The sequence below is a fragment of the Furipterus horrens genome, unplaced genomic scaffold (genome assembly GCF_987537825.1).
Source record: "Furipterus horrens unplaced genomic scaffold, mFurHor1.1.pri manual_scaffold_8, whole genome shotgun sequence".
In the NCBI taxonomy this organism is placed as follows: domain Eukaryota; kingdom Metazoa; phylum Chordata; class Mammalia; order Chiroptera; family Furipteridae; genus Furipterus; species Furipterus horrens.
In genome coordinates, this window is record NW_028327178.1 from 72,876,532 (window position 1) to 72,895,116 (window position 18,585).

Sequence of the window (18,585 nt, forward strand, 5' to 3'; positions counted from 1 at the left end):
CACAAGTAACTCCTAAGAAAGTACAACAATCAGAGCCTTGGTGACCTCAAGTGCTCCAAATTAATTCTCCAAAGTCTTTAACTCTCAATAACCTCCAACAATTGTTAGGCATTATCAATTGGCTAAGGCTTAGCCTTGGTACAACTACCCATCAGCTTACTCATCTTTTTAACACCCTTAAGAAAGACCCAGATTTAAATTTGTCTCATACTTTACCTCATCAGGCTCTAAAAAATCTAAATATTATAACCAGCATATTAAAACTAGGCAAATAGATACAATTAATTCTTCTTATCCCATCAGACTTTTCTGCTTTCCTATATTATACTCCCCTACAGGAATTCTTGGACAGCTGCAGTCAAAGCTCACTCTAATTAAATGATTATTTCTTTTCCATCAACCTCAAAAAACTATAACTATGTATGTCTCCGCCCTTTGCTAGCTAATAATCAAAGGGTGAAATAGAACTCAGCAATTATTTGGCTATGATCAGGAGGTATTCACTTACCCCTAACTCAAGTTTATTTACAACAGCTTCTTAGCCACTCCCTAGATTGTCAATGTGCAATAGCTAATTATGTGGAAAAAGTCAAAATCAATCTTCCTTCAGATAAACTTTTACAAAATATACCTCAATTGAATCTACATATTAAAAGCAAAATTAGTCCTACCCCAATATCTGAAGCAAAAGCTATGTTTATAAATAAATCAGGAAAAACTGGAAAATAAATAAGAAGAAAAAGTAAGCATATAAGTGTTTAAAATATTGTAAATTTTAGAACTAAAAACCGCGGCCCCCAAAACGAGCCATGCCAAGCTTGCTGTCTCCTCTGCTTCTTCTCTAACCTCTGTGATGCTGTCTAAAATCACTAGATAATAAAAATAGTCCACTTTTAAACACACTAAAGGAATGCAGTTATCACCAAAAATAAAGTTGTTTCTCTTTTTCTAGCAGAAATGGAAAAACACTCTATAATCCCAACTCCCTCCTGGGGAATAGCTGCCTTTGTTTAACCCCTTAATTCTCCCTTGCTATTTTACAGAAATAGGCTTGTCTCCACTTTACATCCAAAAAGTCCTAGGTTTATAACATCATCAAAGATGAAATATTAGACTTCTGGCCAAGATGGAGGTGTAGACAGTTGCGTCTCCCTCACAACTAAGAAGGAATACAACTACCTCAAAACTAGAAACAACCAGAAGTTCCAGAAAATCAAACTGCATGGAAGTCTAGAAAACAAAGATATAAAGAAGAAATACTCATCCAGACAGGTAGGAGAAGCGGAGCCAGGGTGGAGACGATGTGGTGTGGTGGCAGCAGCAGCAGTGGTGGCAGTGGCAGGCTGCCAGAAAACAGTCACACATTTTAAAAAGTTGGGAGGCACACCTGGGGAGTGTTCCCAGCTCCTAAACAGACCTCACAGCTCACCGTCCCAGAACCAGGGAAAATCAATCCTCATTGCTTCTGACTGTGCAAACCAGTGGGAGTTGGGGATGGAGGCAGAAACTGCCAATCTCAGCAGAGTCCGCTTGTTTAAAGGGCCCCCATGGTCCTAGAACGTTTTCAGACCCACCCACTCTTGGAACAACGGCCAGGGCAGCAGCTAGAGGGGTGCCAGTCTGGTGCAGAAATGGGAGAGGTGCTGGGAAAAGGGGTGAGTGCTGGTCAGGCAGCATTGTTCCCTATCAGACCCCTTCCCCACATACAGCGCCACAACGTGGTGCAACAGGTTGCCCTGTTCTGACGAATCCCTAAGGCTCTGCCCCTTACAATGCAACAGGAGTGACAGCTCCACCTGGGATGTGGAGGCAAATAAACACAAGAGCCTGTCAGAATGAGGAGACAGAGAAGTATGGCCCAACAGGGGGAACAAATCAAGGTTCCAGTGGGAGAACTAAGCGATGAGGAGATAGCTGACCTCACAGATGAGGAGATAGACAACCTAACAGACGCAGGATTTAAAACACTGGTGATATGAGGTGGTTGGAAGTTGCTCTGTCCGGCAGAGGCTTCATGATCATGGCAGAACAAACATTTCCCCAGCATATTTTATTATGTCTGGGGGAAGGAAGGTGGCTGCCTCTCTAGTGGAGAATAGCGATTAGACCTTCTTCCCTGGAGCCTTTTATTGAGGAGGATACACATGAGACATACAAGGTCAAGATTCATGAATCATCAATAGCTTTTAGGTGTTTGGATAACAGTTGACAATAACAGATTATGTGTACCAGTACAGAGGGCACAGTGACCAGTCTGTGTCAAGGTCGATCAAACATCTTGATGCCACACTGGCATTAGGTGCAAGGTTTCATACATTCCTTGCTAGAGATTGTTTATGTTACATTAAAAGATAAGCAGAGAAAATTCTAAAGCATAATAAGCATTCTTTAAATCCAATTCCTATGGAAACCCTCTGAGGGGTATTTGGTTATGTTCCACACACAGCGTTATGTTGAGACTTAAAGACAAGCACAGCCGGAGAGCCAGCAGCAGTTATGCTCAGGTGGGGCTACAATTCCCTAAACAACAAGGAGTGGTTCCCTACAGTGATAAAGATGCTCACAGGCTTGACAGATATGCTTGAGTACGGCAAACGCATAAGAGAAGAAGTGAAGGCTATGCTAAGTGAAATGAAGGAAAATTTACACAAAACCAATGGTGAAGAGAAGGAAACCGGGGTTCAAATCAACAATTTGGAACATAAGGAAGAAAAAAAAAAAAACAGTCAACCAGTACAGAATGAGGAAGCAAGAATTGAAAAAAATGAGAAAAACTTCCCGAATTTTGTGAAGGAGATGGACATACAGGTCCAGGAAGCACAGAGGGTCCTGGGCGAGCTGGTCCCAGAGGGGACCACACCAGGATGCTTCATGATTGAGGTGCCAAAGATGAAAGATAAAGAGAGAGTCCTGGAGGTAGCAAGAGAGAGGCGAATCGTTGCCTACAGGAGGGTGCTTATAGGACTATCAGCTGATTTCTTAGAGGACACTTTGCTGGCAGGAAGGGACTGGCAAGCAGTATTCAATGTGAGGAAAGGCAACCTGTAACCAGGATTACTCTATTCAGCAAGGCTGTCATTCGGAATGGAAGGGCAAATGAAGTGCTTCCCAGACAAGGTGAAGCTAAAGGAGTTCATCATCACCAAGCCATTATTATATGAAATGTGAAAGGGACTTACTTAAGAAAAAGAAGACCAAAGCTATGAACACCAAAATGACAAGAAACTCACAACTATCAACAACTGAATCTAAAAAATAAAAACAAAACCCAGCTAAGCAAACCAGAATAGGAACCGAATCATAGGTATGGGGATCATTTGGAGGGTTATCAGCTGGGAGGGGAGAGGGGGAGAAATGGGGAAATGGTGCAGGGATTAAGAAGCATAATCAGTTGGTACAAAATAGACGGGGAAGTTAAGAATAATATAGGAAAGGGTGAAGCCAAAGAGCTTATATGCATGACCCATGGACATGAACTAAGGGGGGTGGTATTGCTGGAGAGAAGTGGGGTACTGGTCAGAGGGGAGCAAAGGTGAAAAAAATTGGAACTACTGTAACAACATAACCAATAAAGTATACTTAAAAAAAGATGAAGTCCTGGCTGCTGTGGCTTAGTGGATTGAGCATTGGCCTGTGAACCAAGTGTCGCTGGTTCGATTCCCAGTCAGGGCACATGACTAGGTTGCATGTCCGGTCCCAGTTGGGGGTGTGAGTGAGAAGCAACCACACAGTGATGTTTCTCTCCCTCTCTTTCTCCTTTCCCCTCTCTCTAAAAATAAATAAATAAATAAATAAACAAATAAAATTTTTAAAAGAAGATGAAATATTATTCCAGCCAAGGCCCTATAACTGGATGTCTCCACAGTCTAACAGACTAAAAGTCTAGTTTATGAGTTATTATGCAAATTAACCTTTTTGCACAAATTTATTCATTACAGGTTTATCATTCCAACCGAAGAAGCCTCTGCAGCTGCTCCAACTAGGGGACCAAGTCTTACTGAAGACCTGGAAGACTCGAGACCCTGAACAGCTGCTGGTTAAACATCCTGTTGCAGACCTGTATTGATTAGGAAATTCTGACCTGACTCTCAGCCACAAAATTTGCTGTACTGTAGCTGGGAGAAAGACAGATTGCCCTGGTCACTAGACAACAGCTCACCTGTGACCCCAGATTCTCGAGACTATATATCACCCCACTAAAATAAAACTCAAGTCAGCATTCTCAGGCTGACATACAACATCATTTACAAAATGCCTTTTCCACCATCCTAAAAGGCCGAATTGATCGGCTACAATTTGAACTCCATCAACAACATATAGACATTAAGCAGCTCACTAAGCAAGAGGTTTTCCAAACCCTCCATGATAATCTCAGCTAGCTAAACCCAAAGAACTTGTTTGATGGACTTAACCTAAGGGTGTAGGTCCTAGGAGCCACCAGTTGCTTACTGATTTTAATAATACTCTGTGTGCTTCGCTGTATTTGTAAACTATTTTCCCAGGGTCACGTAAGAGACCAGCAAGAAGCAAGCTTTGTAGGTCTTATTACTATAGTTGACCTAACTAAAAACAAGGGGCGGGGGGCGAGGTATAGGGAACCGGTCTGTATGGCAGTGGTGAATGTAGGTCAGCCATGGTCCAGAAAACTGACAGGTGCAAGGTGGCACAAAGGAGCCAGGCCCGCAGATCGGCTTTCCTCTGGGAATCAGGCCTGCATTGTATCTAGGCTGCTTTAAAGCTTGCGTTTGCTAAAACTCTCTTACCCTAAGGTTGAGAACAACAGATGTTTAGCATATAACCTTGAAGTAACTTCCTAGGGTTTATTCTGAGCTGTTTCAAGGACAGGATGTGGCCAGCTTGCCCATCCTTATCATCCCCCTGCATGCACAACATTCTCTTCTTTTCTATCTGTAAGCTATAACCATTTAAAGTCATTTTAGTATGATAATTTATGACTCTCTTGGATGTAATTTCCCAAGAACGGTAATAAAAAGCCTCTATAGGCAAGGGTCAAGGCACTCTCTCACCTAGAGAGTGGCCACTGTGTCCCTTTTTGCCATGTGCATTTGTTTTCCCCTCATCCACAATGCTGTGGACCCTGCTGGGCCCTGACTCCATCCAGTAACAACATTATAATAGTAACTGTGCATTTGTTTGCACAAAGAGTAGATTCTTCACAAATATGCACAAGAACTTTCTACATACAACACACCTCACAATTTAGTGAGACATGACATTTTATTTTGCTTTCATTATTAAGAATCCTTACCACAAGGAGCACTCCTGAATGCCAAGTTATATTGTAATTAAGAAAAAGAACTGTGGACCTCTGGTCAAGATGGAGGTGTAAGTAAACAGCCTCACCTCTATGCACAACTATAGCAAAAAACACAGCTACACCACAAACCAAATATCATGCAGAATTGTCAGAAAATGAACCTGTTTGCAAATCAGACAACCAAGCACTTAAAGAAGCCACATTCATCCAGATGGGTAGGAGGGGCAGAGACATGGAGAGGTGTGGAGAGGCATAGGGACACAGAGTGGTGCAAAGAGGTGCAGAAATGAAAGTGGATGATCCCATATCCACATGTGGTGGATAAAAGATATGAGGGATGCCTTGGGAGCATGGGATTTCACCCCCAGTCCAGATCACCCAGCCCAGGAAAATAAGTCCCCATAAGTTCTGGCTGTAAAAGCAAGTGGGGGTTGGGACAGTGGAAGAAACTGCATCCTTTTAAAGGACCTGCAATGGACTTAGGACTCATGTAGACCCACCCCTCTCTGGGATTCAGCACCAAGGCAACAGCTGGAAGGGCACCAGCAGCATATGGGGAGAAAGTCAAGAGACAGCATCCTTCCAGGAAATACTCTGTAGCCCAGGCAGCAGCATTAGCCTCTCTTCGAGCCCTCCTCCACACAGAGCAACAGAGCAGTGACACAGATCGCCCTTCCCTGGTGATTACCTAAGGCTCCACCCCATACAACTTAACAGGTGCACTAAGATAAGGAGTCAAAGCAGCTTTACCTAATACACAGAAACAAATACAGGGAGGCTGCCAAAATGAGACAATGAAATATGGCCCAAAAGAAAGAACAGAACAAAGCTCCAGAAAAAGAACTAAATGACATGGAGATAAGCAACCTATCATATGCAGAGTTCAAAACACTGGTTATCAGGATGCTCAAAGAACTCATTGAGTACTGCAACAGCATAGAGAAGACCCAGGCAGAAATGAAGATTGCATTAAGTGATATAAAGAAAAATCCACAGGGAATCAACAGTGGAGGGGCTGGACCAAGAATGAAATCAATGACTTGGAACATAAGCAAGAAAAAAGCATTCAGTCAGAACAGCAGGAAGAAAAAAGATTTAAGAAAAACGAGGATAGGCTTAAGAATTAAACATTCAACCAGAACAGAAAGAAGAAAAGAGAATGCAAAAATAATGAGAAGAGGCTTAGGAACCCCTGAGACATCTTTAAACGTACTGACACCTAACTCATAAAGGTGCCAGAAGGAGAAGAGGAAGAGCAAGAAGTTGAAAATTTATTTGAAAAATAATGAAAGAAATCTTTCCTAATTTGGTGAAGGAAATAGACATACAAGTCCAGGAAGCACAGAGACTTCCAAACAAGATGGACCTAAAGAGGACCATATCAAGATACATAATCATTAAAATGCCAAAGTTTCAAGATAAAGAGAGAATTTTAAAAGCATCAAAAAAGGAGTTCCCATATGACTGTCAGCTGATTACTCAAAAGAAACTTTGCAGGCTAGAGGGGATTGGCAAGAAGTATTCAAAGTGATGAAAAGAAAGGACCTACAACCTAGATTACTCTATCTGGCAAAGCTATCATTTGAATGGATGAGCAAGTAAATTGCTTTTCAGACAAGATAAAACTACAGGAGTTCATCATCACCAAGCCATTATTATATGAAATACTAAATGGAATTATATAAGACAAAGAAGAAGATCAAAATAATGAACATTAAAATGGCAATAAATTCACAACTATCAGTAATTAAATCCAAATAAACTAAGCAAACAAGCAGAACAGGAACAGAATCATAGATATGGAGATCATTTGGAGGATTATCAGTTGGAAGGGGGAAGGGGAGAATGGGAGGAAAGGTTCAGGGCTTAAGAAGCACAAATGATAGGTACAAAATAGGGGAATATTAAGAATAGTATAGGTAATGGAGTAGTCAAAGAATTTACATGCATGACCCATGGAAATGAATTAAGATGGGGAGGGATTGCTGGATGGAATGCGGGTACTGGGTGGAGAGGGCAAATGAGAAAAATTGGTACAACTGAAATACATGATCAATAAAATATATTAAAAAAAAGAAAAAGAATTGCTTAAGTAGTCAGAAAATGACAATATTAATAAGAAGTTCTGTAATTTAAAGTTTGACTGAAAAAGACAAAGTGAGGGGTCCTTGGGCTCTTCAGCTAGTCCAAGTTTAATAGTCTCCCTTGGGCTTCCTTCACAATCCCAGTGGAACCAGTGAAAAGAAAGTCATGCCCTTCTTGTCCTCCTGACCCTCCATTCAATCATATAGCAATAGGTTTTAACAATCACGGAACAAAAACCTCATTGCCCAATTTAACTTTCCAAGAACTGGAGCTGTATGGTCTGTTAATCCAGCTCACAAAAGCATGCCTGCTGCTCTTTTATTCTCCCGGAGGCTAGACACAGTGTTACGTTCAACAGCTGATTAGCTCTGGAACGTTCCAGCAGCGTGCCAGGGGCCTCCAATGTTTATTTAGCGGGCTGCTGGCTCTGCCAGGGCCCCGCTGGCGTCGGCTTGCTGCCCTCGCCCACAGAGGAACCATGTACAGGCGCAGCTACGTCTTCCAGTCCCGCAAAGAGCAGTACAAGCGCACCAAGCAGGCGCCCGACAAACTGGCCGGGAGCTCCGCCTGTACGCCCAACCTGGCTGCGCTGCAGGAGCTAGGCGGCCGCGTGGTTGCCCACGTCCAGCGGGCCCCCGCACTGGAGCAGCGCAACGGTGTCCTCCAGCTGGACGCCTTTCAGCGCATGCGCGAGCTGGCCTATTCCGAGGACGCACTTGTCCGCCAAGTGGAAGGCAACCGCCTGTGCGCCCGATACCTGGCGGCTGAGCACGCCCAACTGGAACGCCGGGGCGCAGAGGCAAAGCGTGCGTTCGATGAGTACCATAGCAAGTAAGCATCGGTTGTGGGGGGAAACTGAGGCAGGGCAGGGGCGGCACCCGCGACGCGGATCCGAGAGCAGGCTCCCACCCGAGGTTGGAGGGCCATCTCTGGTTGCAGACTCTCACCCCAGCGGAGAGGTGGGGGCATGTGCTTGGTGCATTTACCTAAGATAAGACTAGTTTATATTTTGATGGCACTTAACAGTTTACATGAAACTTTATTTACTTTTAATATGTTTTAAAATATAGGTATAATTTACATATAAAATATGCACAGATATTAAGTACATAGTTCAGTGAGTTTTGACAAATGTACATACCCATGTAACTACCAAAACAAGCAAGATACTTCCTCTGTCCAGAAAGTCCCCTTCTGCCCTTTTCAAGTCAATCTTAAATTATCATATCGCCCCCCACCCCCGCAAAAAAACACAGAGGCATCCAGTGTTCACATTCCTATCACAATAGATTAATTTTGCCTGTTCTAGAATTTCACAAAAATGAATTATTACAGATGTACTCTTATATGTCTGGCTCCTTTTGCTCAGCACAAGGCTTTTGAGATACAGTAGTTATTTAATCCTCACAGCCAGTTATAGATGGTATTGCCTGCACCTATTTAACATGAGGGTTCTGAGCCTCAGAAAATGTAGGGATTTGGAGCAAGGACACTCAGCTAGTGAATTGCTGCACTGGGACTGGGTTGAAGTGATGGGCATGCTACATCTAATTGTTTTCGCTGCATCACACCCAACACCTGGAAATTGCTGTTCAAAGTACGGTCCATGGACCAGTAGCATTGGCATCACCCAGGAGCTGGTTAGAAATGGCGACTCTTGGGCTCATCCCAGAGGTCCTGAATCAGAAACTACATTTTAACAAGACTTCCTGGTGATTTGTAGTTTAAGAAGTTTCAGAAGCCTTGGTCCAGGGCATAGTTCTACTTTCAACTGACTGAATAATGTGTTAAAATCAGCTACTAAAAAGAAAAAAAGATAGCAATTTGTCAGCATCTTTCCAAGTTATGAATGCATGTGCTCTTTGACTCAGCAGGGCCATATCAAGGAATTGACTCTATGATACTCCAGCAGAAGTCAAGTTTGTATCTATAAGGGTATTCACTGCCATGGGATCTGCAGTAGCAAAAGCCTGGAACCAACCTAAATAACTATTAATAGAAGACAGATTATAAAATTGTGCTTCATTCATATAATGGGATACAATGCAATTGTAAAAAAGCAAGAATAGTGTGTTATTGACATTTATTTTTTAAAAAGGAGGAAGAGTAGAGATATTTTTGCTTGCATAAGGAAAAAGCTGACAGAAGCACACACACAAAACTAATGACACTGGTTACACGTGGGGGATAGGGAGTAAGAACTGGGAGACAGGCAGGCGGGAGATTTTAACTGAATGTCCTTTTATATAGTTAAAAATACTGTTTAACCATGTAAGAGGTTTATCCATTTTAAAATTATATAAATTAATTTAAAATATATAGATGTCAAGGCTCCACCCTGGACCTCAGGTAGAGCCCAGGAATTTTAATTTTTCTGACCCCCCTGGTAATTCCAGTGAACACCTTAGTCTAGAGTAGCCAGAGGGCTTTCTCCAGACATGTTCTCTGTTTGAGTTCCACACTCTCAGTCCAAATCTTGAGCAGGTTATTCAACATTATGTACTGAGGATATTTATCAGATCAAAGCATGGCTTCCATTTATATCAGTCCTCCTGTTCTGGTTTTGATTCAGAGACAAACATATTTGGAACTAGAAAAAAGGACCTGAAAATTCCCATTACAGTCCTTCATGGGAAAACTGAGACTTGGAGAAGGCCTTTGGGTGGCCGGACTTGAACCTGGATTTTTTTCTTGCCCTGGGTCCATACTCATTCTAGAACACTGTCTTGGAGAGGTCATTCTTGGACTCTTGTGGAGTGCGATCCAGTGATAGGACTAGACCTCATTCAAATGAAGCTTACGTTCTTTAGAGCAAAGGCAAGTGTACACTGGTTCTGACACCCAGCTCCAATAGGAGCCTCTAGATCCCCAGATGGCTTTCACCTTGGTCGTTAGACCACAGCCTACTGTGATTTGGCTGGGCAAGCATGACTCCCTTGAGCCCCCGAAGGAGAAATGGCCATATTGAGTTCTCCTGATTTCACTTGGTTCTGAGTTATATCTCCACCATGGAGCAGCCCCTTCGGGTTCTGTGATTTATTTAATAATTCCCATTAGTTTACTTCCTCTCTTGCCCTCTTGGGGAAGTTGTGATATTCTGATGGAGGTAATGGGATTTGAAAATTATTATTAAAGCCATAATGCATAGATATACCACACCAGGTTTGGTTTCACATTCCAGAGGGGAGTTGATGGCTAGCCAAAGCAGGTGAAAATAATGCAGAAACAGGAAGGTATATGCAGCCTTCTTAGGTGTATTTACTACTTGAATAGGTTAATAATTTCAAAATCAGGTCTTTAGCATGTCAAAGACTAAATATAATCAAACTAAATAAAAATGAATTAAAACATCAAAATACAATGATGAATATAGTCAACTGTGCAGATTGCTGAAAACCAAGCTAATTATGTAAAACAATGAGATAATTGAAGCCAAAGTATTTTTTCACTTCATGAATTCACTTATATATTCACTTATATGAATATATACGAATATATCTAATTGTTATTATGAATTTTTATGATGAAGTCACTTTTCTTTGATATAATATATAGACTTTTCTATAGCATGAAAATCATGTTATATGTTGTTTATCAAACCTATTTTTAAGCTAAAGAAACTCTTAAGCTGTTTCTAGCAGAAAAAAGCGATGAGAAAATTAGATTTTCTCAAAGCCAATTAACCATTTAAAAATAATTTCTGGCTCCATTATAGCCACACACTGCTAAATGTGACATCTCGGTGTGAAATGTAAAACTTGTACAACTATATTCTTTTTAAAGAGAGAAAGGTTGTGCTCTTGATGATTTAAAGTATTTTTAAAAATTATTTTTACTTATTTTTTTAGAGTGAGGGGAAGGGAGGGAGAAAGAGAGGAAGAGAAACATTGATCAGTTGCCTCTCTTACTGAACCCACAATCTAGGCATGCGCCCTGACCAGGAATCAGACTAGTGACTTTTCACTTTGTGGGACAACATACAACCCACTGAGCCACACCAGTCAGGGTTGTGCAACTCTGATTTTATTTGATTTCACGCCTCTCTTAGTTGGGAGTCTTCCAGGAGCAGAGCCTGAGACAGAGGTTTGAGGGCTAAGTAGCTTTTCTGGGAGGTGATGTCAGGGAGTGTAGGTTGGGGAGTGAGGAAAAGACAGGAAGGGAAGGCAGCTAACACTGAGTGCATTATTTAGCAAGTCACCATTGTGACAGCTAGGACTAACCTTTGGGGTGGAGGACACATTTTACATGTCCCAGCTGAGGGCAAGAGAACTGGGTATTTATGCACCATTCATCTTCCTGCCAGGGGCGCCCTGGCCCATCCAGCCTGTGCTGCTCACTGACCCAGAACAGGCTTTGATGTGCAGGGAAGATACCACAAGGGTTTCCCTGCCCTATAGATAGGTCATAAAAAGTTATTTCTGGTGATAACTCTCATTAAGGGCAAGGCCCCTAATTTAAATTCTTTAACGGAAAGGGAAAAGTTTCTTGTGTGCCCACAGGGTCTTGATTGCCTGCAGCTCAAAATAATTCACATGCCAGAGTAGCACATTTTGGGGCAAGCTGTTCTGATTCCCTTTAGTGGGAAGAATAACTGCTTTCTTCCAGGGTTTTGTGAGGATTATATGGCATAATCTAGAAACACTGACACATGTTGCTAAATACGGTAGTGCAGGAAATCCAAACAAGGTCAGGTTAATGGTGTTTGTTGTAGATCCTGCAAGGCAGCCTCCCAGTCTCTGTGCCACTGTTGTGTTTGCTTGAGTTACAGGTGTGCTAAAATGTGATTTCCTCAGCCTTGGGGTGCCTGGTGGGGGTTGGTTGGGGGATTGCGGCAGGGCCTCCACACTGGGAGATTCCTGTTCCATTTACTGCTCCCAGTTACCCTGGGCGCAGTGCCCATGGCAGCACTTCCTGTGTGTGTCGTGCAGTGAAAGAGATTGGGAAGCAGTGTGCTTGGAAGTGTAACATCAGCTTCTGCCTTAAAATTAGGAATCCCTAATTTTAACAGGGCATAGTACTCATATCAGATTAAATTTAATGCTGATTGTGTGATCAGCACTTGTGGAATTATAGAAGCTGCTCAGCTTTCACTTATGTGTTAATTTTCAGGTATGAAAATGAATGTGAATGTCAACTGTTGCTAAAGGAAATGCTTGAGCGTCTCAACAAGGTGAGCTGAGCACATCCTTGGGTTTGAGTAGATTAATGACAGGACTGGACTAAATGACTGCGATGAGTGTTTCCCACACCTCCTCTTCATATTATTTCAAGATCCACCTATTCCTTTTGCTGTCACTATCTTTCTTGACCTAATTTCACCTAAATCTTTGTGTAAACTCATATACCCTTGTGGTAGACACTCCTCTAACACAAGATACAGGATCTTGAGAGAGAACTTATACTATTAAGCTTACTGCTTGTGCTGGGCTATCAAAACGTGCTAGCATTACAGTGACTGGTTTTGTTTTGCTCTTCAGACATCCTGGTCCTAAACACCAAACTTAGGAGGGAACTTACTTTGGGCAGTGCTTATTTGGATGCAATTATACCTCTATTCCTTTGGCTAAGAGTCTTGAGATTACTTCTCCACAGGAAAACTTTCGAGAGAGCACTGGAAAAAACTTCCATTTCCCCTGAAGCTCCTCACTCTTGAAGTAGCCACGTAGGGGACACCAGGGATTCTTAGCTTCTTGCTGGAGACACTCCTGCAGAGGTTGTGTGGAGTTGTTCTTTGCAGGGGCAGCTTCCTTCTTCTGAGCCTCCATTATCCTGACAGATTAGATGTTTTGCTTATCAGGAGAACCTGACTACCAAATAGCAGAATAATCCTGGACCGTAGAGGTTGGATAAATCAAGGATGGTAAATAGCTATAATTATTCTTTCCTGATCATTTCAGAGCTCAAATGTCAGAGCACAAGGACCCACAGAGGCTGTTTAGATAAAGTTTGGTTGAAGGGTTTCTCATTCAGGGTCCATGGCTGCTCTTCCCCTCTCCCTCCCTACCCTGCCCATAACCTCATCAGAATTGCTGATAAAACATACCCCCTTCCCTTCTGTGCACTGATGTGGCCTAGAGATTCTTTTCTACATGGAACTCCAGGCAACCACTTCAGACATTCAGGGTTAGCTCAGGATACTTGCTTTCTGTGGCTTTGTTCAACCTCAGTTGTCTAGGATTAATCTGCTGGTTGGTGGGAAAGTCAGAAGTAAAATCTGCGAAAACTGAATTTTGCTTTGTCTGTGTTACCTACCACCTGATACTTCTGTGCTCTTCTCTGTGTGAACATATAATGTATTGTCCAAACTAGGACACTGTGTTAGAGGAGGTGCAGTTTGTGTGATAGAAACTGGGACTGTCTCAGGCCCACTGGAACATATGAGCACCCCAATACAAACATAAAAGGTGGGAGAGAGTGTGCTTCAGTGATTGGCCTTGTCTCAATAGTTGCAATGGCCCCAAGCCTGGAGCTGGGATTTGGGCCTTAGTAGCATGTGACAGTACCCACTGCTGACACTAGTAATTTATCCCATTTTTGTTTTGGTGGTGATCCCAGGTTTCCAGATGGGGTTTCTATCCTGTCCACAGACCACCTTCATCAGGGACATAGATACCTGACACTCTTCAGGTAAAGGCCAGTCTAGCCTGTCCTCAACACCCCCCACATTTTGGTTTGAGTGTTTGTCCTTGCTGCATGAAGAGTTCTCTCTGGAGTCACCTCTAAGGTTGTTACACACCAGGTGTCATTATGTGCATTCCATAAATAAGGAAAGTGACACTGGATTTAAAAACAAGCTCAAAGCCTTCTGTTTTTCTTTTATTATAAAAATAATGTATATTCTCAGTAGAAAAGATAGTAGAGATAGTGAAAAATAAGGGAACAGCATCCTATCATTTCCCCCACTCAGAGAACACAGCTGTAACACCTTTATGTACATTGGGACAGTGTGTGATGATTGAAGTATCATCCTTGTGAGAATGTTATGAAAGGTTCTGGGGAAATATGCTACCAAGAACATGGGTGAGGGCCAGTTCAGGACATCGCTGTTGCTGTTCCTGGGTCCAGGGAAAGACACGTCTGCCCACAATGGGCTGTGTTGTCCAAAAAGGAGTTCTTGTTAATAGGGCCCTTCACACTACTGCTGAGTATCTGTGAGACTTTGGGTTAATTGCCTCATCTCTCAATAATAATAGTTCCCATCATCATAGGAGTGGCTGTGTGCCTACTGATATTAAATGACTTAACAATGTATGTGACTTGCCCATCATCATTATGAATACAGAGCACTTGCTGTGACGGATGCCAGCTTAGTTTTCTCCAGATTGTGGGGTATATAACCATGGTGCAGGGGGAGATGATCTTAGATGGTGCATGGAGGAACAACTTTTTTTTTTTCCCCTCTCATCCCATTTATTAAAGAAACAGTAAGAAAAGATACAACGCAGGAAAAACAACCATTCTTTCACATCAGGTTGAACAAAGCACAGTGATTTCTCCCCTTCACCCCACAACCCTCCACCCCATGTTCTATCCACATCAGTGTAAATTCTGAGGTTCTTTGATTGGGAGTACCAGTGGAGAGAGAGTTGGATGAGCAGGGGAGCCTTGATTCTGGACTCCTCTAAGTCCCAGAGAAGGAAGCTGCAGGACCAATCATCAAGTGGACATTGTATTTGGTGGGTCGTTAAAGTGGTTGCTCACCTCCCTGTTCTGTGTCTAGCGCCCAGGGAAAGGTATGGCAGTAGAGGATAACCAGGTCCAAGGTGCCCAGGTCACAGCTGCTGAAGCATGGTCCGTTCACCAATGCAACATTTCTAGAGAGCAGTGAGCCAATTCTCCAGTGGTGAGCAGAGGACTACATATGAATTGGGACCTGCGGGTCAATGAATCCCTGAGGAAAGTCCACAAGAACAATTCAAGAAACTAGTAAGAAACAAGGGGCAGAAAGTTGTGGGACAAAAGTACAGCAGGCTTTTGGAAGGCTGGAGATCCTTTCTCTTGAGGTTAGGATCATTCCCACCTGCTGTAGTCCTTGTCCCACAAATAACATTTCACCTTCAATCAAGAAAGAAGCAGAACTTGAAAAAGATGGCCCGTCTGAACTTGAGCCCCAGCTGTGTACTTCACACTGTAGCTCCATATCTACCCTTTTGCCTAAAACACAGCCTCTGCACAGAACCACGATGCCTGGAAACCAAGGTGGTCCTGGAGAGAAAATGCTATTTAAGGGGGTAACATTCCATTTGGGTACATTGCAGCTATTGGACCCCCTGGTCTGGGGAAAGCAGCTGGGTTTATGCCAGGGAGACTGCCTGCTCTAGGAAATGGGACCAAAGTCTTGGCTACAGGGCCATTCATCCTTGGAAAGGAAGTTGGGTTTAGACCCAGGGTCCCAGTTGGCCTTGCAAAAGGAGCTGGGTTGATACCCACAGGGCCTGCTGCAGAAGAGCCCAGAGGCCCAGGAGCTGACCTGGGGAAAGTAACCTGACCAAGGCCTAGTGGGCCAGTAGACCTTGGGAACATAGTTGGACTAGGACATTGTAAGTCAGTGGCCCTTGGGAAGTTAGCTGGGTTGGGCCCTAAAGGCCCAGAGGCTCCTGGGAAAATTGCTGCATTTGTGCCCTGGAGGCCAGCAGACCTCTGGAAGGTAACTGGGTTTGAAGCCAATGTGCCAGAAGACTGAGAAAAGGCAGTTGGGTTCAGTGCCCCTGAACCTGTCCCTCTTGGAAAGGGGTTAGTGTTTACCCCCATGGGGCCAGCTGGCCTTGAAAAATGAGCTGAATTAGGGCCTATGGGGCCAGCAGCCCTTGACATGGGAGATGGACTTGGCCCTGGAAGGCCAATTCCCCGAGAGCCAGGACCCGAGTTTGAGCCCATGGGGCCAGGCAGGTATTCTTGCCATGGAAGATGGGCTTGTGCCCATGTTTCCAGAGCCTGTGAGAAAGAAGCTGAATTTGCTCCTAAAAGACCTGCTGCTCTTAGAATGGGGGCAAGATCTAGGCCTTGAGGTCCAGCCATTCTTAAGCTAAGACCAGATCCTGTGCCCAAGAGGCCACTTGCTCTGGCATCCAGATTAGGACCTGGGCCCAGGCCACCTGCCCTTGGGTTGGACCCAAGGCTTGGGCCCAGGCCACTTGCTCTTTGGGTGGACCCAAGGCTGGGGCCTGGAAACACACCCAACCTTGGGGCAGGGTTTGTACCTACAAAGCCCGATCTCAAATTGGGACTTGGTCCAGGGCCCAGGCCAATGGGCATATCATTGAGAGGACCATTTGCAGAAGTCAAGAGGACACTCGTTCTCAGATTGGGTCCAGATCCAGGGCCCATGGGGCCACCACTTCTGGAGTCAGGACCTGTTCCCAGGAGACCACCTGCCCTTGAGTTGGGCGTAGGACCTGGCCCTGGGAGACCCCCTAACCTTGGGTTAGACAGAGGCCCTGGGCCTGGAAGAGCCCCTGCTCTAGGGTTCAGAGCTGGGCCGGGGCCTGGGCCTGGGCCCAAGAGGCCACCTGGCCATGGGAAAGAAACTGCACCTGTGCCAGTGGCATTCATTCCCCTTGTAAAAGAAGCCATGCCTGGGTCACGAGCACCAGCAGGGAACGGTGCTGGATTTGAATCCAATGAACCTGATGAAGATGGAAAAGGAGAAGGGTTCCTTGGAAATGGGGCCAGATTTCCACCAAGAGAACCAGTTGGCATAGGAGGGAATCTGAGATCATGCCCAGTGGGTGGCCTGTGTTTAGAACAGGACCCCCCTGTGGTCCCAGGGAACCATCGAGCCGTCCTCGAGATGGCAGTGGAGCACGAGTTCAAGGAATTGGCCACTCTCTAGGGAAAATCCGGGGTTCTTTCATACTTTTTTGGGAACATTGGTGATAATGGGCTTGGGGAGAGTTTTGAAAAGAATCTTGTTTTTGATGAGTGCTGTCACGAAGTACCAGGTGCCAGTCTCGCAGCCACGCTCATCACAGTCCTGCTCCCCAGAAGTGTGTTTGACAAGGACCGCAAAAGGTTTCTCCAGGTGAGTGGTTTTCCCATACAGAATATGATGTCCCACGATCACAGGGATTCCCTCAGTGGTGTAATGTAGGTCTCCCAGGAGGTTTCCAGCTAATCCAGTGCTGTAGCGGGCCTCAATCTCCCCCTGTAGCTCCATCAGCCAGGCCTCCAGCCCCAGCACTGGAAACAATAATTTGCACCATGAGCCTCTGTCTTTAAAAAAGCAACTGAAAATAAGCTGCAATGGTGGCCACCAAGCGCAGCGTGGCGCGGCCAACGGGTGACAAACGAACCTCCTGCCGCCGTCGTCGCCGCCGCTGCAAGCACTCAGGAACAACTTTTTAATAGTTGTGCATTTATTTTTATGATTACCTTTCTCTATAGTAGGTGACATAAAAAAGTTTCTTTTGAATTACATGCAAGAAAGAATGAATCAATTTGAAGAAAATACAGGGTATTTGAATAATGCAATAAGTGGTACTCAGATAAAGTGGAAATCATGAACACAGCACGCAAGTGCATTGAGTCGGGAGGTCATTCCACTAGGTTGTGGGAGCCTTGAAACAGCCTTGTGGTTGTTGGTTCACCCCCCAAGAAATGACCTAGTCCAGCCCCCTCCCTTTGCCAGTAAGGAAACTCACCCTTAAGTTAAATAACTTCAGAGCCTCACCACCCACCTGTGACAGGTAAAAGTGGGAGTAGGGTCTTTGTGTCCATGGTTCATTTTCCATCCCTGAAGGATAGTCAGGGAATCTCTGTCTCCCATGGGACAGACACAAAGCTAGTATCTCTGGTTAAAGATGGTCCCTTCAGACTTGATGTTAGTGCCCTGTGCATCTTCCCTGGGCCACCCCCACAGTCACTCAGACATGCTGAGCACACTGGCAACTTCCTGTATCTCTCTGGCTATGGGAATGTGCATGGTCTATAGGAGGCATAGTCCAGAAGCATGGGCATTAGCATTCCAGGGTGACCTTCAGCCACTGAGGGACAGGAGATGGATGAGTCCTTCAGCTGGCCCACCCCTTGTAAGAACAGTTCAGAGGCAAGCTTCCCAGTGTCTCAGTTGTTCAGTGTGATGACCTGCTTATTACATACTTTTCTTGGCTTTCTTCCTTTCCTTGTATTACGCCTGCTTCCCCTACCAGTGCTCCTGGAATCACCTCTCAGATAAATGACATGTCCCTCATCCTTGCCTCGGGGTCTGCTTCTGAGGAACCCAA

General features: G+C 44.3%; 1 protein-coding gene and 1 pseudogene across 1 annotated transcript in view; one reads left to right on the plus strand and one right to left on the minus strand.

Moving 5' to 3' along the window:
* The first annotated feature begins 7,841 nt into the window (after positions 1 to 7,841).
* Positions 7,842 to 18,585, plus strand: part of BFSP1 (beaded filament structural protein 1) — a 39,533-nt gene continuing 28,789 nt past the window's right edge. The window contains 2 exon segments of the mRNA XM_090285195.1: positions 7,842 to 8,194; positions 12,473 to 12,533. Of these exon segments, the coding sequence (XP_090141321.1) occupies positions 7,842 to 8,194; positions 12,473 to 12,533 (414 nt within the window).
* On the minus strand, positions 17,214 to 17,616 carry LOC150003161 (chromosome transmission fidelity protein 8 homolog pseudogene; annotated as a pseudogene).